This window comes from Lampetra fluviatilis, chromosome 8 (assembly GCF_964198595.1).
Source record: "Lampetra fluviatilis chromosome 8, kcLamFluv1.1, whole genome shotgun sequence".
NCBI lineage: Eukaryota > Metazoa > Chordata > Hyperoartia > Petromyzontiformes > Petromyzontidae > Lampetra > Lampetra fluviatilis.
In genome coordinates, this window is record NC_136282.1 from 14318179 (window position 1) to 14339820 (window position 21642).

At 54.7% G+C, this 21642-nt stretch overlaps 1 protein-coding gene across 1 annotated transcript; it reads right to left on the bottom strand.

Annotated features, from left to right (window-relative positions):
- Nucleotides 1-1124: 1124 nt before the first annotated feature.
- Nucleotides 1125-16165, bottom strand: LOC144933991 (uncharacterized). The gene is made up of 3 exons (XM_078859386.1): nt 16122-16165; nt 5396-5633; nt 1125-2012 (listed from the first exon to the last, which is right to left on the bottom strand). The coding sequence occupies exons 2-3, from the start codon at nt 5624-5626 to the stop codon at nt 1125-1127; spliced, it is 1119 nt and encodes a 372-aa protein (XP_078715512.1). The 5' UTR covers nt 5627-5633; nt 16122-16165.
- Nucleotides 16166-21642: the final 5477 nt, after the last annotated feature.

Below are 21642 nucleotides of genomic sequence, written 5' to 3' on the forward strand. Positions count from 1 at the left end.
AACCTTACTATCCATTGCAGCCTTCGCCAGTTCTCGTTAACCCACGTGGGTGCCAAACCCTGGCTTGCGTCCCTTGTAAGCCAATGCTTACACCTCACAATAACAACACAAAACATTAAGTAAAATAAAACACTGATATGATAAAAAGAACGAGCAGTGAGATCCGTCTTCAGTTCGTTTCTCTGCATTATTATTTTATTATTGGTCAGTCTTTCTTTTAATGAGAATATGTCTTTTATAAAAAAAATATATGTGGACCATAAACAATAGATAATAATGGGATCTTGCTAAACTGTTACGAGCTCTCGTAAGATCGTGCAAAAGTCTGGGCTGCACCGAGCCCTCTCTTGTGCCGCTAAATGGCAGCGTTCCTTACTTTTTGTGAGCTTTGTTTAGTTTTGTTCAGTTCACTTTAAACAGAAATGTCTTATTTTACAGACACTGGCTTTTTTCACGATTCCACGCAATCCAGGCAGCATTTATTTGTTTAAAAGACAGAGCTCGTGTCCACTCCCCCCCCCCCCCTCATGTCCACATTCACGGCCACTCCCAGTGCCACTCCGCCAGTCGCGTTATAAAAATTGGTAAAAAAAAATGCAACGCTTAAAAAAGTCACGTGATCGCCGGTGTGGAAGGCCGGGGTGAGAACGCAGGTCCAAGCCGTGTGGTCTCCACTCATTCTTCCGATTCTGGTGCTGCCAATGATGATGAAGATACTGCATAGACTGTCATCTCTGGATTCTGGATAGACTTTCAATCATCGATAGATTATCAGCCCTGGATCCCGCATCGATCCTCAACTGCAGATCCTGGATAGACCCTCAGTTTTGAATCTGGGATAAGTCTTAATCTCTAAGTCCTGGCCTCCTTAATAAAAAAAAACCTGATCCCTCTCCTGCCACAACCCATGTCCACCAATTGTCCCTTAAGCAGCAGGGCTAAGAAGACTCTCCATCATCACGACAACTGTTCCCCCGCACACCATTCCGTCATGTCTGACGCGGTAGCAGCGGTCGCGATGGAGTGCAGAATCATCATGGTCAGAGATCGAGTCAAAGGTCGAGCGTTGGAAGTGTGAAATCAGAGCCAGAAGTAGGAGAAAGGAGGTTCTCCCTCCCCAGCGGTCATGGCCGGCACACGTAGAGGCGCTTGGAGACCTCTGTCAGGAACTGCTGGAACCTCTGGAAGAGGGCGAACATCACGATGCGGCTGTCAGAGGATCCGTGCAACGAGGTCGCGTGTTTTACGTGCGACGGCAAACAAGGCCAACGTGATTGCGACCTCTCGTCCGCCTCCTCCTTTTCCACCTCCTCCTTCCGATGCTTCTCCACCTCCGAGTGTTTATCATCCGCTTGCGGCCGCCGCCGCTGCTGCTGCTGATGCTGCTGCTGCTGATGCTGCTGCTGCTGATGCTGCTGCTGATTTGTTCGCCGCCACTGCTCCTCCTCGGAAGTCGCAGTGACGTTCCTCACGTCCGCGATCCCGGCCTCAGTATATTGTTCCCCTCTTAAATGATTCAGCGTGGGCGCCGTCGATGCCGCGCTGGTGCCGGCCACCCACGCTGCCGCCGTCTCCGTACGATTCCCGACTCCCGGAGCCTCTGTCGCGACCACCACGGAGTCATTTGCGCTCCCGCCACCGCTCTGTGCCTTCACCGTCTTTTTTTCCGTCTGATGCTGCTGCTGCTGCTGCTCACCCTCCTTCCTTCCCACCGCCGTCGTCACCTCCGCCGCCGCCGCCGCCGCCTCCACATCGCCCTGCTCCTCCCCGCTGCGGGGGGGCAGGAACGGCGTGTCCTCCAGCAGCGCCACGACGGCGCGGCAGATGACGCGCACCTTGGAGCCGTCGGGCAGGTGCGCCCGCTCGCACAGCGTGGCGATGAGCGCGCCGTACAGCGCGAAGGCGCCGCTCAGGTGGGACGGCGAGGGCACCGCCTCCGCCCGCCGCACACAGGGCTCCGCCGCGGAGAGGATGGCCACGTGCTCCGAGATCTCGACGTCGGCCATCCCTTTCTGCGTGTGACGGCGGCGGTGGCGGCAAACAAACAGAACATAAATAATGAGCGGGGAATTTGTTATTTTTTACAACATACAAAGGCGACGTGTCTGGTAGTGGTGGTGGTGGTGTCCTGCGGCTGGGCACGTAGCCAAACGAGTGCGCTGCCTGCATCCTCTATCTCTTTATCGTCTCCGTTTGCAGCTGCTCGCCGCCGCTGAGACACGCCGTTTTTTGTGCCGCTGCTGGATCCGCATTTTTTTCTTTCCCCCCCCCCGCCTGTGCTCTTTCAGTGCGGTCAGCTAATTTGCGAATGGCCCGTGGACTGAAACAGTCATTTTCATAGGAAAGGATTAGCAAAAGCCCGAGCTAAGAAAATCCATATTACCGCACTTTTATTTTCAAACGTTTTGCAAATGGATTTTAAGAGTTGGACTTCCTTTAGACCATGGTAGACTTGGGAAAAAACTGGTTGCTGCTGCTGCTCCTAGTGACAGCTTCCAATGAGATCACATAAGGAGGTCACATGATTACCTGAGGTTGCGTGCTCTGTTGACCAATCAAACTCACTATTAGACCTCCTTTACCAGTGGCAAAATATAGTAGTAGGTTTTTACCCTTTAAACTGGTACAAAACTGACACCTTTATACAAGGCATCATGTTTGCAATAACCACAACACAAGTAGTTGTACGCCTTTTGGTGTCATCTGGTCCAACACCAATGGAGACTAGGCTCTAAGGAAAGCTGTCTCGGGTGTGGACCAATCAACTTCAAGGACAGTGCATATTATTATCATTATCAGAGTTGTTTCTTTTTGTTTGCATTTTGACTACTTGTGTTATGGTTATTGCAAACATGATGCCTTGTATAAAGGTGTCAGTTTTGTACCAGTTTAAAAGGTAAAAATCTACTACTACAATTAAACTCAGTTTGATTGTTCTGCACGGGCTCGGACCAATGTACCTTGCGGGCCCGACTGATTTGCCATACGACTGGGGTTCATACGCCACGCTCTTCAGAGCAGGACCTACGACCACTCTCCCAGCCTCGGCTCTTGTGCTCGACGCTGGGGTTCGGGCCTTCTCAAGTGATCCAGCATGCTACGAGACTCAGTGTGTTTAGGAGGGAGTGCAAGACTCACTATTTTCTCACGGCTATTACTAAAGCTTAATTTTGTCTTTGCATTTTATTTTAGTCCACAATGTTTCGATACTCCCTTGAGTGGAGGTGATATTACATTTAAAATAAATACGGTTACGGTTTACGGCAGCAAACTTTGTTTTCATAGGCTCGGCAAACTTAACGTCACTCTATGCCACCACCGTACCAAGTTGCCATGGTTTCTTGGAGTGATCACGTTGCTGGTGATGTCTGCTGGCAATGACTGCCCTAAAATGTCCCTTGTGCATCATAACCTTGAGCAAGGCTGCATCACTGTAGAATGCGATTCCCCTTGGAAAGTTTAACACGTAGGCTTTCGCGAGCAATATTGTCCATTATAAAAAAACAAATATGTGTTAGATCGCGTGAATGTAAACGTGTCGTCAAACCCGCCACCACCTGACACAGACAATTGGTAAGGTTTGTCACGTAAACAATTAGTTACTACTTCAGCACACCGGTGCGCTGCAGAGTAAACACACAACATTTGCCATTCGAGTACAGCGCTTCACCAGTGATTACAACCAGCTTCATCAGGCGATAGCCAGATTCGTACAAAAGTCCTCCCATTTCGGTGATGTCATCACTGTGGGCCTATCAGGTGCGAAGTGATGTCATCACTTCGCACATTCACTGGGGATGGTGGCGTTGCATTTGCAGTCATGTCTGACTGCCATGGAAATTGTCCATCCGTCTCTCTCCATGTCTGCCCCGTTTGCTTCTTTCCACGTCAGTATTCAAGTTGTATTCTCTCCCACAGTCTTATTTGCCTGATTGGCAGACGAATGCCCTGGATAGCTCTTGCAAGCGAGACTCATCCTGGTCCCTTTGAGTTCTCACCTCGACAAACAACATCAACTAAGCTGAACTCTGCATGTACGACCCTGCATCTAAGCCTCTGTCTGTCTCTCTAAACTTTTAAATTTCCGCCCGATTTGAAGCCAGAACTGATTTCGCGCGGCGTCTCAGATATGAAGTCGAGGCGGGTGAGTTACTGTCTGAAATTAGGGCCAAACCCGTTCGATGATATCAGCAGTTTTTGTTGTTGAAATTTCATCACGAGTTTCAACGTCCCGTTTCACGTTTCCCCTTTCAGACGCGTCCGCCGGGGTTTCGCGACCGTCGAGACCGGCAGCATGACTCGGCGTCGAGTCCGGCGATGAGTACGAGGAGTCATGCCGAAGGCGTGACGGTTCACAAATTGGCAGCCCAGCAGCACAACATTGACCTCGTGCCAAGGCCCCACCCCGACATTTAAATAAATAATCATCGGTTTAGAACATAACATAAATTAACAACCATTGGCTGTGGTCTGACCCGAATAGTGTTGGTTTGACCAAAATGAGTTCCTAAATGGTTTATCTGCCCACAATTAATAGCTGGAAACATCTGCCACAACCGCACATAGTTTCACCGGGACCACAAATATCCTCCCCGCAAATCCTACTGCCACTGATCTCACAAAAGAAGTCTGTCCCACCAATAGTCCAAACCTACAAAAAGTGATAAAACCAGTTTTTATTTTACCAGGTAAGGCCCACTGGGCCACGTAGTTCTTTTTCAGAAGCGACCTGGCTGTCACAAAGTATAGCCCAACGAAGTGGCCTAGCCCCGTGTGGACATGTATAGCAGCAGCAGCAGGAGCAAAATACGTTAAAAGCACGTTTCTAAACATTACGCCTGATCAAAAAATCCTCTCGTTGCCCACCCCTTCCGTCCCAACTCTGCCGACCAACGGCATCGGCTCCGAGTCTCCGGAGGTAGTCAGCGACTGGCAAGCTGGGGTCGTGGTGGAGGGTGAAGATTTTAACAGAGATATTGTGAAAGTTTATGGCAATTTATAGTGGTGTCGGAGATCAGGTTGGCTCAGCGGTAGAGCGAGCGGCTCACAATTGGAAAGTTACAAGTTCAAATCCTGGTCAAGTGGGCGGGGGAGGGGGGTTAACTCAGCCCATCATCCCTGCCGCTGTGGTCGCTAAAATAACTACAAATTTGTGAGGTTGAGCCAAAGGGTGGTTGTTGTTCTGTGGAATCTGGAATTTCCACCACTGGCTCAGGGCTGCTGCAAGCAGGCGATTGAGCAGGAAATCACTCTTGAGTGGTCACAGTACCGGCTCACATGCAAAGAGAAATATCCCCAATATAGCCTTGACAGACTGAGACAAGTGCTGTTAGCGAGCACCTATCACACACGCGCACACACAGAGTCACGTACACACACACACTGCACTACTCACGAATGCCCGCAGAACCCGGTCCGCGTTAAACTGCAGCAGCCCCATGTTGCCGCGGATGACCTTGTGCAGATCGGCCGATATGCACGGCTCCGACGAGGTGGATGAAGAGGACGAGGGAGAAGATGACGATGGCACGGAGGAGGCGACGGGCAGAGGGGCAGCGCGCGCTGCGAGGAGCGACAGGAGAAGCGCGGCGGCAACACCGAGCTGAGCGACGCGGGCTGTGCCCATGCTTCTTCTACCACCGGGGAGGGGAGGGGGGTCACGGGGGGCAGGTGGAAAGAGACACAAGGCGCAATGTCAGCGAGGTACACACGTCCCGTCATTGGTGGCGGGCGCGCACCAGGGGTCGCCATGTGTTGTACGTTGGAACTTCTTTTGCACCGTACGTAGCCAACCGCGCTAATCGGAGGTATTGTGGGCACGGGGCTGCAAGGCGAGGCCAGTAGATAGCTGCGACTGAATGTCCCCCCCCCTCACCACACCTCCGGCATGCGTGGTGGGTTTTCTCCGGTTTCAACATTCCTCGTGGTTCCAAATTCTAACGTTTTGGATTGTGGCTAGGTCGTGCGCTCAGGCTCGACTGTGCTAATTGTCATCTTTCTAGCCACGACAGAGATAGTTGCCGATCATTTTGCGTCATTTGTAGGTGGCCGGGTGACTGGATTCAGGCAGCGAGTGGTCTGTGCTCACACCAGCTCCACGGTGCAGTTCGTTCAGGATCCCAGACACCGATGACTGCACACGGACGTGTTTAGATAAAACGTGGGTCTGCACTTCAGTTGGCTGAATTCCAGCTCCGAGAATTAAATACTGCTTTTACTCCCATGCGACAGTGCTCCCCTCTCCTACTTGCGTGGACCAGACGTCGCTTGCAGGGATCTGGGAGGTAGCCCTGCGATATCCGCTTCTGCGGGTCATTTTTCTAAAGCATGGGTTGCGCTGTTCTGTGAGAGACGTCGATAGCACAATCAGGACAAAATTGTGGAAACAATGAGAGTCGTTTTAAACAAAGATTCCCCCCCCCACCCCACACACGCATACAAATTCGTATCAGTCACCGACTCACGGTCGTTGCGTACATCAGTATCGAATTGCATCGCAACACAGACTTTCAAGCACGTGTGCGCGCGCGCACACTGCCACACCGGATGATGACGATGATGATGGCGGCGTGACAAGTTTGTCAAACAACGTTCCGAAGATAAACTGTCGAACGCGCACTATCTCTGACCGCGCAGTCTCCCCTCGTGTCTACGTGAGCCTCATTCAGTTGCTAAGCGAACATTTCAAGGCACAAACTAAATAAACGAACATCACGCCTCCTTCCTCCATGCGTCTCTCCGCATTTTTTTATTGTTGACAACCCTTCACGAGCCACTCGCTGCCTTCGTCTTCGGGTACACCTTAGCAGCGTGAAACACAAGCAAAACTTTAGGCCGGTGTCAACTTCATCCGCGTCTCACCAAAGTAGCGCGGGACTTGCGTATGGCGTCGCAGACTTGCAAGCGCGTGCGTGCGCACGCAACCACTCCGGACGGCGGCGGTGTGACTCGTCAATCTATGGGTGTGCGCGGGTAACCCACCAACGCACACGCGGACCCTTGCACACAATCACGCCGTCTCCTGCCGTGTCGGCACGAGCCCCTGTTTTTCAGCCAGCATCGGCATCCCCGACGAACACCGTTGGGGCACGAGTTAAGAAGGAAACCTGGGCGGGTTGATTGCAACGTTACAGAGCGCGAACGTGGCCTGGCGTTTGCGTTGAGCGCTGAGGATTGTACGATTGTTTTTGGACGAGGTGGTGGGGATGTTGTTGGGGGAGGGGGGTTTGGGAATGATTGTGAATGTTTTTTTTTGGGGGGGGGGGGGGAGTAGATCTGGGGCCTCGTGTTGAGTAGCCGAGGGGGTAATGACCGTTATTAATTAAAGAGGGGGGGGGGCAGTGAAGGTTCAGCGCCAACCTCCCCTCTCCTCCACCCTGCCAACGTCCACGAGTACCCGATGTTCCAATGCCCCTTTGGGACGCAAAGGCAAAGACAAAGGTCCCCCATACAGGCACAGCACGCTGGGGGCAAGTGCCGTTATCGGGTGCCTACTAAGGCTATCACGCGCACGAGAGAAAGTGTGGTCCAACATCACGCTCGGCCGCATTTGTCTCTCTACACACCGCACCTGGTGCTCATTTTAAGGCTGAGTCGACCGAGGGAAGGCCCAGGACCGGTTCAGATATTCGCCGCTGTTGTTATTGCTCGTGAGTGGGGGTCGAACTTGGGTCGTCGGGGTTATAGTGCAGTGCGCTAACCATTGTACAGATGCAAGATTCCCTTCATAGCCTTTAAAAGGCTGTCGGGGCAAGTGCTGTGAGCGAGTAGCCTCTAAAGGCCGCCACGGCGCAGGAGGAGGTGGGTGGCCAACACCACGCCCGGCCACCTTTGTCTCCCCAGTGCTGATGATTTTAGCACCACACCAGCGACTCACATCTAAGGCCGGGTCGCGACCTAGATCTACATTGCACATAAACACGTGCAGCCATAAATACACACGTTCACGCGGCCATACAGATCGAGGGAATCTCACAGAGCGCATACACTTGCACAACGCATACAAATACATACACAGGGATCGATACGTGCACATGCAAACAAAGATGCCCCTGTAGCCTTCCACAGACTGTTGGGGCAAGTGCTGTTCGCACTTGCCCTGTTGGGGCAGGACACGAGCCCGCACGTGTCCTGCCCAACATCCACGGAGGGCTGGGGTCAGCACGCGCGCGGCTTCCCCCCCCTCCCCCAGCACCCCCCTTTTTCCCCACCAAACCAATCGAAGCACCGTCCAAAAAACAGCTTTGACGAAAGTCCCAAACCAACCCTCCTCCCCCCTTTGGGAGCTCTCCAACTGTTCCCAGTCCACAAGACCCTGAAACCCAGAGTCATGACACGTGATTTGTCTATAAATGATTGATCCCATGTGGTCATTCTCAATTTGTACTTCCACGTTTGATTTAAATGCATGTCTTGGCGACTCGCTTGACTCTTCGCCGTCTTATTTTGGTAGCCTCTATTGCACTTTTGCTGGTGATGTAATTTGCTCACCCACAACCCTGACTGGACATCTGTGAAAAAAGAGCTTCATCAGATTCCTCCTCCAGGATCAATAAAGATTCCGATTCGATGGCCGTGCACGTGTCTGTGTGTGTACGCGCAATATAACCATAACCTTAATAGGTGCTCGCTAACAACCCCCAACAGCCCATGTCAGGGCCACCCAGAGGTGATGGTCGTGGGGGTTGTGCAGGGAAAGGGTCAAAGAGGAAATGTTCTCCAGGCCTAGCACAAGAGAGGGACCCACAACGGTACGGCGCATGGTGGAATAAGGGAGGGGGGGGCACGTGGCATTCTGACCTCTTGACCTCGAAACGGCTGTGGTCTGTGAAAGCTGCATGGGGGATCTCCGTCTACGAAATATGTTTGTGGGGTACGTAGTTGTACGTGTGCGTGTATGTGTTATGGGGGTTTCATGGGGAACAGTAGTGTAGCAGTTAGCGCTACCAACCCGGTGAACCGAGTTTGATTCCCGCTCACGGCCAACACCAATTGACGATTATCTGAACTGGTCCTGGGCCTCCTGCCCTAGATCGATTCGGCCTCAAAATTAGTACGTAGCGCGATCTGTAAACATTGCCACAAGGGAGACAAAGGCAGCTGGGCGGAGTGCCTTCATAGGTGTTCGCTAAAAGCACTTGCCCCAAAAGTCTGTAACGGCAACACGGGTGATCATTGTCTTATGGTAGTTTTAAAGTCACGTGGCTGGCGTATGTATCAGGTACTCACCGCTCGACCTAGCGAAGGCCCAGAAAAGGTTTAAGGAGAGGCGCGACTCGCCACTACGATGTCAGAGCCGTGGCCCAGGAATCGAACTCCCTCCCGGTGGCCAGCCTGGTGAGCTTGGCATGCTGCAACATCTGCGACATGCGGGCCCGCCGCCGTGTGCGAGAATGCGCGTGCGTGTGACAACATCAAGGTTGAAAAGTAGGTTAAACTCCCCACCCCCGATTGAGGGCAAAGACCCTAAACCGCAATAGCCCGAATAGTGCAATATTGAGTAAGACCAACTCCAGGGGTATATCTTTGTGAGGAGGAGGGGTGGGGGGGAGGGAGAGAGAGAGACAGGGGGGGGGGGGTGGGTGGCGCGTCCCCGTCACGTCTCCCACGTCCAGTAACGGAAATGTCACGTTTCCTCTCCACATCCACTGCTAGATGAAGACCTCCGCGGAATATCGCGGAAACGGGGGGGGGGGGGGGGGTACTGGTTTAATTATACTTGGCCACGCTGATCTGTGTCGGTTTGGTGGCCCTAGGAAAAATCTCGTCCTAGGACCGGTTCCGGCTGCCACTGCCAACTGATGGTGGCCGGGAATCAAACCCAGGTGGTCCCGTCGACAGCACAGTGAGCTGGGCACTTTGCGTTTGAATCGTGAAACTGAACCGTGCAAACACGTGGACTCACAGAGTCGCGTGCGTCGTCGCGCGCTCATCATCGATCCTAGGTCGATAAAATCGGGGCGATTGCCTTGCCCCTGGGGTATCCTCTGGGGAGCGACTTCTCCGATTTCCTCTCGCAGGAAGCCAAAACACGCGTTCAAGGATTTGGCCAAACACTCGCGGTGTAGCAGCACCCTCGTGGCAAGCGAGTCTCGAGACTCGGCGAGGCGGTTACGAGCGAAAATTAACAACGCCCGCATGAGACAAAAATTACAAAAAGTGTGAACCTTGCGTTGGCGGTGATGCGCTAATGTAAAAGAAAAATCACGGCACATTGGTCGATAGCACCGCCCTGAACGTGAACACAAACGCCGTTATTGAGGGAACGTGTCCACATCTCGATTCCCGTACAAGCGTCTCAATCAACGCTTTCGTAACCCGCGCCGGGGAGTCGATCTGCCACGACTCCCATCCCTCCATGTCACGCGGCACCTTCAGAAGAGTGAGGCGATGTCAGGGGAGGGTTGGCGGCAGGGGGGGGGAGGGGGTTGAAGGGACACCGTGGGAACGGCGAGCGATGTGGTGAAACCCCGCGACTCTCATCATTCTCATCTTCTCTACCCACACCTCTTCCTCCTGCTGCCGTCCACCCAAGACGACTCTGCCGCTGCGTGCAACCTCCCTCTTCCACGAACCTTCCCCCGTCCGACCTACCCCCCCCCCAACCCGAACCCGGACTGCAATCCTCAAGCTGCCGACGGGGAATCCCGAGCAAACGAGTGCGACCATCTGTGTCGGGAGCAGAAACCTGCGTGATGACACAACCTCGCACGGTGCCTTTGCTCATCGTGCAATCACTGCTGCTATTGCACAGTGAGTGAGTGCGCGCGCGCGTGTCCGTGTGCGGGTGTGCATGTGCGTGCGTGTATTCGTGCGTGCGTGTGGCGGAGGAGGAGGAGCGGTCGTGCAGTGGTTAGCGCACCGCCCTACAGAGCTCGTTACCACCCCCCCCCCCCCCTGTTGGCACGGTTGGCTACGTACGGTGCGAAAGACGTTCAATGTACATCCGTACCACTCGAGCCAAGTTCGATCCCGGTTCACGGCCCAATAATTGGCGAATATTCGAACCGATCCTGGGCCTCCCCTAGGTCCTGGTGTGGTGGGTGCGTGTCAAACAAACGGGACAGCCAGTCGGCCGTGGCGCTGACCACAACACCAACCCACCCCCACTCGTATGCCACATTTGCCTGCTCCACGGCACTTGCCACATGAGCCTGCTGAAAGGCTACAGGGGGGATCTTTGTCTTTGCGCGCGCGAGATAGAGGGAGGGAGAGAGAGGGAGGGAGGGAGCGCGTCCCGTTACTAATCGCGACGTCAACACGAGTCGCGGCGTGGCGCTGGAACGCGCTGCGTGCGTGCACCGAGCGCGCACGGACCCGCGAACTCGCCTAGACCCCGAATACCCACACGGGAACCCCCCCCCCCCCCGGGAGGAAAAACAAGGCCCCCGATGCCCTTATGGCGAGTTCGGTTATCCACTGCTACCCTGCCGCCCAATCGTTGGCACCAGTCGCAGCATGAGTAGCAGCAGCAGCAGCATGAGTAGCAGCAGCAGCAGCATGAGCAGCAGCAGCAGCATGAGTAGCAGCAGTATGAGTAGCAGCAGCAGCATGAGTAGCAGCAGTATGAGTAGCAGCAGCATGAGTAGCAGCAGCAGCAGCATGAGTAGCAGCAGTATGAGTAGCAGCAGCATGAGTAGCAGCAGCAGCAGCATGAGTAGCAGCAGTATGAGTAGCAGCAGTATGAGTAGCAGCAGCATGAGTAGCAGCAGCAGCAGCATGAGCAGCAGCAGCAGCAGCATGAGCAGCAGCAGCAGCAGCATGAGTAGCAGCAGCAGCAGTAGCAGCATGAGTAGCAGCAGCAGCAGCATGAGCAGCAGCAGCAGCAGCATGAGTAGCAGCAGCAGCAGTAGCAGCATGAGTAGCAGCAGCAGCAGCATGAGCAGCAGCAGCAGCAGCATGAGTAGCAGCAGCAGCAGTAGCAGCATGAGTAGCAGCAGCAGCAGCATGAGTAGCAGTAGCAGCAGCAGCAGCATGAGTAGCAGCAGCAGCAGCAGCATGAGTAGCAGTAGCAGCAGCAGCAGCATGAGTAGCAGCAGCATGAGTACCAGCAGCAGCAGCATGAGTAGCAGCAGCAGCATGAGTAGCAGCATCAGCATGAGTAGCAGCAGCAGCAGCATGAGTAGCAGCAGCATCAGCATGAGTAGCAGCAGCAGCATGAGTAGCAGCAGCAGCATGAGTAGCAGCAGCAGCAGCATGAGTAGCAGCAGCAGCAGCATGAGTAGCAGCAGCAGCATGAGTAGCAGCAGCAGCAGCAGTAGTAGCAGCAGCAGCAGCATGAGTAGCAGCAGTAGCAGCATGAGTAGCAGCAGCAGCATGAGTAGCAGCAGCAGCATGAGTAGCAGCAGTAGCAGCATGAGTAGCAGCAGCAGCAGCAGCATGAGTAGCAGCAGCAGCATGAGTAGCAGCAGCAGCATGAGTAGCAGCAGCAGCATGAGTAGCAGCAGTAGCAGCATGAGTAGCAGCAGCAGCAGCAGCATGAGTAGCAGCAGCAGCATGAGTAGCAGCATGAGTAGCAGTAGCAGCAGCATGAGTAGCAGCAGCAGCAGCATAATCATTAACAGTAGCAGCTGGAGCGGCAATATCACCAGCGTCATCAAATACACCCATCATCTCCTCCTACCCACACACAGAACACCGTCTCTTCCACAGTTTCCGTGTTGAGATAAGTGGAAACAGCAGCATCATCGGCTGCAGCATCAGAATTAGTAGCAGCAATACCATGATCAACAGCAGCAGCAGCAGCAATATCAGCAGCAGCATTAGCAGCAGAAAGATCAGCATCAGCAAAACAAATATCGCTAGTGGCAACAGTAAAAGCGTCACAATTATCATCAACAGCAGCAGCAGCAGCTGCAGGCAACAGTAACATCGTCGCTGTGGAGGTTCGCCACATGTCCCACTGTAGACCAAACCCTGGACATATTCCTCAGTCTGCACGAGCTCTCTGTGTGCAGTGTCCTGCGATACAGTTACAACAACAGCAATACCGCTACCAGACGTCGGGTAGAAATCGATTCCTGCCGCCTGAAAACAGAAGCCAATTCCCCACTCCCGGATCCTGGGCAAACCAGGGCAGGTAGCAACACTTTCCATATAAGCAGCAGCAGCAACAGCAGCATGAGTAGTAGCAGTAGTAGCAGTAGCAGGAGCAGTAGCAGCAGCAGTAGCAGCAGCATGAGTAGCAGCAGCAGTAGCAGCAGCAACAGGAGCAGCAGCAGCATGAGTAGTAGCAGTAGTAGCAGTAGCAGCAGCATGAGTAGCAGCAGCAGTAGCAGCAGCAACAGGAGCAGCAGCAGCAGCAGCATGAGCAGCAGCAGCAGCAGCATAAGTAGCAGCAGCATGAGTAGCAGCAGCAGCATGAGCAGCAGCAGCATGAGCAGCAGCAGCAGTAGCAGCAGCAGCAGTAGCAGCAGCAGCAGCATGAGCAGCAGCAGCAGTAGCAGCAGCAGCAGCATGAGTAGCAGCAGCAGCATGAGCAGCAGCAGCAGTAGCAGCAGCAGCAGCATGAGTAGCAGCAGCAGTAGCAGCAGCAACAGGAGCAGCAGCATGAGCAGCAGCAGTAGCAGCAGCAGCAGCATGAGCAGCAGCAGCAGTAGCAGCAGCATGAGTAGCAGCAGCAGCATGAGCAGCAGCAGCATGAGCAGCAGCAGCATGAGCAGCAGCAGCATGAGCAGCAGCAGCATGAGCAGCAGCAGCATGAGCAGCAGCAGCATGAGCAGCAGCAGCATGAGCAGCAGCAGCATGAGCAGCAGCAGCATGAGCAGCAGCAGCATGAGCAGCAGCAGCAGCAGCATAAGTAGCAGCAGCATGAGTAGCAGCAGCAGCATGAGCAGCAGCAGCAGCAGTAGCAGCAGCATGAGCAGCATGAGTAGCAGCAGCAGCATAAGTAGCAGCAGCCGCAGTAGTAGCAGCAGCAGTAGCAGCAGCATGAGCAGCAGCAGTAGCAGCAGCAGCAGTAGCAGCAGCAGCAGCAGCATGAGCAGCAGTATGAGCAGCAGTAGCAGCAGCAGTAGCAGCAGTAGCAGCATGAGTAGCAGCATGATCAGCAGCATGAGCAGCAGTAGCAGCAGCAGTAGCAGCAGTATCAGCAGTAGCAGCATGAGCAGCAGCAGCATGAGCAGCAGCATGAGCAGCAGCATGAGCAGCAGCATGAGCAGCAGCATGAGCAGCAGCATGAGCAGCAGCATGAGCAGCAGCATGAGCAGCAGCATGAGCAGCAGCATGAGCAGCAGCATGAGCAGCAGCATGAGCAGCAGCACCATAATCATTATCAGTAGCAGCTGTAGCGGCAATATTATGAGCGTCATCAAATACACCCATCATCCCCTCCTACCCACACACAGAACACCGTCTCTTCCACAGTTTCCGTGTTGAGATGCAACTGCATTTAGACGCTTCACACATTCGAAATGGCATTCTGTCAGCATGATCAGCGTCGACACCACAAACCACCACCAACCCCGACACCAATGATCGCTGTCATCGTCACCGACACTACTACCACCATCACCCCACCGCACCCATCAAGCGTCACAAATCATCTACATTACAGCCACCATCGACACTACCAACACAGTCAACAGCATCTACACTATGATCTCCACCCCTTTACAATTACCTACGCAACCATCATCATCATCACTACCGCCACCATCATCACCACCACAATCATCAATCGACCCCATCTACATTACAACCATCATCTACACTACCATCACAGTCATCAGGATCTAACACTATCATCATTATCATCATCACCACGTCCACCCGCATTTACAGCATCATCATCATCTACACTACCGCCACCACCACCACTTTCATCATCTACACCACCGGCCACCACCAGGAACACCACGTGCTCGCCAATCGCCGCATGTAACCACGTGCGCACTGCTGCTGCCGTGGCTGCTGCCCCAAGTTCCGTACCCACGCAGTCCCCCCCCCCTACCTCGCCCATGGATTAATTATCGCGGTGGCCAGACCTGGAGAGCAGGCGGGGCAGTGCTCAGCACGGACGGCGCTCCGCCACGTGAGCGCCTCAACCCGCTGACCCCCCCCTCCCTCCCCACGCCCCCCCCCCACCCCACGCACCCCCCCACGCACCCCCCCCACGCACCCCCCCCACGCACCCCCCCCCACGCACCCCCCCCCCACGCAGCCCCCCCCCCCCCCCCACGCACCCCCCCCCCCCCACGCACCCCCCCCCCCCACGCACCCCCCCCCCACGCACCCCCCCCCCCACGCACCCTCCCCCCCACGCACCCCCCCCCCCACGCACCCCCCCCACGCACCCCCCCCACGCACCCCCCACACGCACCCCCCCCACGCACCCCCCCCACGCACCCCCCCCCCACGCACCCCCCCCCCACGCACCCCCCCCCACGCACCCCCCCCACGCACCCCCCCCCACGCACCCCCCCCCACGCACCCCCCCACGCACCCCCCCCACGCACCCCCACCCCACGCACCCCCTACACACACCGTCTACGTTATCAGCAGGGCGAGAGAGAGATGCAAAAAAAAGACCCCGCGAGCAATTAAAGCGGCGCTCTTAATACGTGTAAGTAATCCAGTTTTCAATCAGTGCTCTGCAAACGCAACACGTGCGCACGCGGGCTGCCACTGAACCTGTGTTCAATCATGCGGGGTGATGTGTGCGTGTGTGTGTGTAAGCATGTGTGTGGAGTTACTGGAGCTGTTATACAGAGCACGCCAACCTGTGAATCGAGGGTAATCATCATCATCATCAGCAGCAGCAGTGGTTGCGATGGCGTGCAGCAAAGGCATCACCATCATCCCGATCATTAGCACCATCACCACACAATGCAAACCTACCACATCTACATCATCATCACTACCTCCACGATAAGGATCATCTCCAGCAGCAACATCCACTCAACCACAGCAGTAGCAGCAGCATCAGCAGCATTCAATAGCTTCACAACCACCAACATCATCACAATCGCCACGATCATCATCAACCTTGGCAGCAGAACTATCACATGCATCATCATCAACATCTCAGCAGCAGCAGCATCAACATCCTCATCTCAATAGCTGCACCATCACAATTTAACGTCATCGTCACAACCATCATGGTCACGCCGCGCGTGTGTTACCTGGGTCATCGCACGCTTCATCACACTGCGTGACACACTGCGCCTCGCGACCTCAGTGACCCCGTGCTGCTGCTGCTGCTGATGCTGCTGATGTTGCTGCTGATGCTGCTGCTGATGCTGCTGCTGCTGCAGGAGACGCCACCAGAACGTGACATCAGCATCAACCCTCCCTCCCCCCCGGCAGCGCTTGAGGGCCAATGCTCGCGAAACAATTGTAAATAAGGATAATTAGTTGCGCATGTATATAATAACAAACGCCAACAAACAAAAAATAGAGCCGTACAAAAAAATAAACTACCGAGCGAGCTGGCGGGAAAGCAAGCTGCTGTCGGGCTTGCGGTCAAATTGACTCGCAAATGCGCAGGGGGGGTGGATGGGGGTTCAAAAGTTTCAGCGGCTGCTCATAGAAGGAGAAAGAAGGAAAAGACTCGAGCGAAACAAATATCCACGCAGGCCGGCCACGGCGTGTACCCCACGAGACCAGCCGCACGCCAATTAGAACTGCGAGCTGGGGAAGAAGCGAGAGGTCAGAGAGAGCGAGCGAGCGGACAGGCTGGGTGGGGAGTGAAGGGAGGGAGGGAGGGGACTAAAAAGAGGGGAGGGAGGGAGGGAGCCGGAGTTAGTTGAGGGCTGGCCCGTGATAGGGAGAGGAGTGAGTGGTGGGATGGGGAGGGAGGGACTGAGGTAGGGTCAGGGTGAGCTGCATTGATAGGAGAGACGAGGAGAGAAGTTTAGTGGCGGTTTCAGTGGCAGTGCTGGCTGCTGCTGCTGGTAGTGGTGGTGGTGGTTGGTGGTGGTTGTAGGTGTTGGTGGTGCTGCTGCTAGCGGTGGTGGTGGTGCTGTGTGAAGTGGGAATCGGTAGCGGTAGCGCACTGCGCTACGGGGTACGATTCACGCTGACGGCCAACACCAATTATCTGAACCGGTCCTGGGCCTCCCCCAGTGCGACTTAGCCTCAAATGAGTACCCGGTGCGGTGTCTAAATATCACGACCAGGGAGACAAAGGCGGCCGCGCGTGGTGCCGGCCACCCACTTTCTCGTGTGCCGTGCCGGCCTTCATAGGTGCTCGCTAACAGCACTTGCCCCAACAGTCTGTTGCAGGCTATACGGGGTGGATGGGGGGGGGTTGTCTCTGGTAGGTGATTGTGGTTGTACTCGGAGTGCCGGTGGTGCGCTGTGGTCACCAATTGGCACAGTGCGTAAAGAGCGAGAACGCCGTGGCCGTGCAGAGCGCGACACGGCGATGGTAAAAAGCCTCCGTCTGGCTCAGTCGCTGGGACACTTCGCCACACACGGCGCGGATTCTACACGGCAGTGCCAAACAGACAAAGACCCCCCGTGTAGCCTGTAACAGACTGTTGGGGCAAGTGCTGTTAGCGAGCACTTATGAAGGCCGGCACGGCACACGAGCGGGTGGGTGGCCAGCACCACGCCCGGCCGCCTTTGTCTCCCGAGTGGCGATATTTTACACACGGCACCAGGCACTCATTTGAGGCTGAATCGACCTAGGGGAGACCCAGGACCAGTTCAGATAATCGTCGTCGGCTATCGAATTCGGATCGCGCCAACTGATGTGCCACCACTCACCCGCAGTGCCTCGCAGCACACACACAACAACAACAACAATCGCCATTCGCCACTAAGTGGCGGTGACGTCACCACGACGCTTGTGCCAGGCCATGTGCACCTTGAGGCCACGTGAAGTGTCGAACGCCCGCTGGCAGGAGGTTACGGGGCAAAAGCACACACACACACACGCGCACACACACGCGCGTCTCGTAATTCGCGGCTGACTGACCTTCACCCGCACGAAACACAAATCCCCACAAACAAGCCGGTCTCTCCCTCTTCACTCAGCCGCCCTCTTCTGCCTGCCGCGTGGTGGCCCCGTGAGCAGCGAGCGAAGCCCCCAGCGAGTCAGCTCGCCGCGCCATTCTCGACGGGGCAACTGCGGCGGTGGGCTCGGCGTTTGCCTGCCAAGTCGTGCTCGTATCGCATCGCATCGCTGGCCCCTTCACCCGTTAAATATTTTTAGCTCGACACGAGAATTTTTCAAATGAAAAAAAAACCCGCCCGCAGCCCTCGCAGTTTAAATATGAACAAGCTCCACGCTTCTTTAAAAATAAAGTTTTGTGGGGGTACCACGACCCCACCACCACCACCACCACCCCACCACCACCCCCCACCACCCCACAACCACCCCCCACCACCCCACCACCACCCCCCACCACCCCCCACCACCCCACCACTACCACCACCACCCCCACCACCACCCCACCACCACCACCACCCACCCACCACCACCACCCCCACCACCACCACCCCACCACCACCACCAACACCACCACCCCCCACCACCACCACTCCCCACCACCACCACCCCCCACCACCCCCCACCACCACCACCACTACCCCCACCACCACCCCCCACCACCTCCACCACCACTCCCCGTTCTTTGCCCGTCTCGTGTGTGTTGATTCACAGGGGGGGGGGGGGGTTCACCTCGTTTGGAATCGGGTCGCTGGACAAGTGGCTGAACGAGTCGCTGGTGCGTGGGGGAGCAGTTAGTTGCGTTACCAAGTGACGCCTTGTGCGGTGTGCGAACATCAGCATTGTAGAGACAAAGGCGGTCACCCCCCCCCCCTCCTCTTCTCTCGTCCGTCGATCGCGTTGTCCTTCATAGGCGCTCGCTAACAGCACTTTTCTCAACAGTCTGTTAAGCTTAGAGCGAGAGAGAAGCGGGGGAGAGGGCGTCTTTATCGTCGCTAGGCGATTCAATGCATGCCCTGTGAGCATTAATACTCCACAATCGCCGACTAACGCATCGCTGTTATTACCAAGGTATTGACAACGTCGTATAGTCCCAGACGAAGTTGTTAATTGATTACAATTCACCCAGCTGGTCTGGTAGGCCAGTGGGAAGTGCGCCAATTTGTGGGAACTTAACAGACGAGTTTAACACGTAGGCAATCGCGACCAACATTATCCATGGACTAGAATCGCCCTCCCCTCGCCATAAGAATGTGGAATTTCCACCTTTGACTCACGACTGTACCCAGGGAGTTCAGCGATGATGAATGATGCATGCCCCCTTCCAAAAAATCTCTCCCTCCCACCCTCCCTCCTCCTTCTCTACCCCACCCCGACCCACGTCCCTCCATCCTTCGCTCGTCCGTCACTCGGAACGATTGCGAACGTTGTGCGGAAAAATCGCTGGCGTCCGATAAGCGCCGTCAATTAGCGAGTGGCGACCGCTCGTCCAAACCCACGGAGGGTGGAGGGGCTGGGACACTGGGAGCGAGGGGGGAACTGGAATGATGGGAGGCATGCAGACAGGAACGCGAACACTGCGGCCTCGATACCACCACCCACCACACCCCCCCAGCAATAGAACGCGATTACTCTCACACTGATCCACGCGTTCCCGCACACACCTCCTCAACCCCCAGCAGCTTCATACTCTTTGCTTTTCCGGTAAAGTCACTTCTCTCGCACGCGGCTACTCGAACCCGCCCTGTCACCCAACTGCTCGCCCATCCAGCGACCCACTTACTCACTCACTCACCCAGCCACTCAGTCACCTGCCAACGCCACTTATTGTCCGGCATCGTCATCATCATCAACTGCATGAGTCTTTGGCTTTCTGTGGGAGGCAACCAGATAAGCCACCGCACACAGTACCGCCATCTGATGCCCACACCTCTCAGCCGCACGCCTACAACACCTGGCAAGCCCTGGAGGTTTCTTTTTTTTCCACGAGTGAATTAACCAGGTTCAGACCTGGTTAGCTGTCTGCGATCTGACGAGATTCGGCGTAATTAAGGTGATCTGGCCATAGCGACATAACGTTGCGATGTTCATAACGATGTCGCTTTAAACTGCTGCTGCTACTGCTGTTCTGCTGATGATGATCGTGATGCTTATTCTGCTGCAGCCGATACTTGCTGCTGCTAAGCGTGGTGGTGAGATGCTGATGCTACCGCCACTACCTCTACTGCTGCTAATGCTGCTGATGATGGTGATTCCTCCTCCGTTGCTGCTTCAAATGCGGGTGATGCTGCTGCTGTGGATGACGACGATGTGACGACGCTTCTCCTGCTGATGTTCATGATCGTCGTCATCATCGTAATCGTTACGATGATGATGATGTTGCAGCAATATTTTCCTTCTGGTCGCAGCGAACGATACTTTGTGATGACCGCCGAGTCACGCTGCGTCGTAATTTCTCGGGCCCACGACCTCTCACGCCAGCAGCGATGATTCACTTCCTCGCGGCACGCGAACGCAGAGGTTAGTCAACTGATGGTCGCAACATGACGTTGCCTTACCCCGCATTACCAGGGCGGGGGTGGGGAGGGGGGCAAACCCTCGAAGCCTCCAAACTCAACCACAAGTTGATGCAAATATAAGAAGATGATTGTGGCGTTGTTTTCTGTTGTAACACCGGTGGTGAGACGATGCCAGAGAGAAGGTTTTTCTGTCTCTAGTGCAGTCCAATCAGTTGCAAAGACCATGCGTACATTACCAGAGCACGTGTGTTGGCATGTTTTGCCACATGTACGTGTGGTTAATGCAGATTTGATGCCTTATTTAGTGCTTTGAACACCTTAGCATCTGCGTTGTTGCCAGGAAGGGTGAAAGTCTATTCTTACATATATATGTACAGTGAGGGAAAAAAGTATTTGATCCCCTGCTGATTTTGTACGTGTGCCCACTTCTAAGGGAGTGCTCCTAATCTCAGCTCGTTACCTGTATAAAAGACACCTGGGAGCCAGACATCTTTCTGATTGAGAGGGGGTCAAATACTTATTTCCCTCATTAAAATGCAAATCAATTTATAACATATTTGACATGCGTTTTTCTGGATTTTGTTGTTGTTATTATGTCTCTCACTCTTCAAATAAACCTACCATTAACATTATAGACTGATCATTTCTTTGTCAGTGGGCCAACGTACAAAATCAGCAGGGGGATCAAATACTTTTTTCCCTCACTGTATATTCATACACAGCACTGGCAAAGAGGTTCCCGTAGATCAGGGGTGGGGAACGTCCGGCCCGCGGGCCGTATGAGGCCTGCGAAATCATTTGGTGTGGCCCTGCCAAGGCAACCGCAGGCGGGACTCGAAATTAAATAAATCTCGGAGCAAACCTGGAAAAGCAGTTGCGAGTAGCAGCAACATCATCAATAGCAGCTAACATCACACGCCTCGCCAAAGAGAAGCAGTTCCAGCCATCACATTAGGGGGTGAGTTCATTAAATGTTTGACCAAATATAACAGGCTAATTTTTAAGTTGATAATTTTGTATGGCCCGCGAATGATGTTTTAAATATCTCAATGGCCCTTGGCAGGAAAAAAATGTCCCCCACACGCCTGCCGTAGATAAACCGCAAAGATTGCATCTAAACACCGTGACGTCGAGCCGCGGCCCCCCCCCCCCCCCCCAAAGCGCGGGGCCCGGGGCGGTCTCCCCGACTGTCCGTGCACAGCCTCGGGAGGAAGCGACTCTGACTATTAC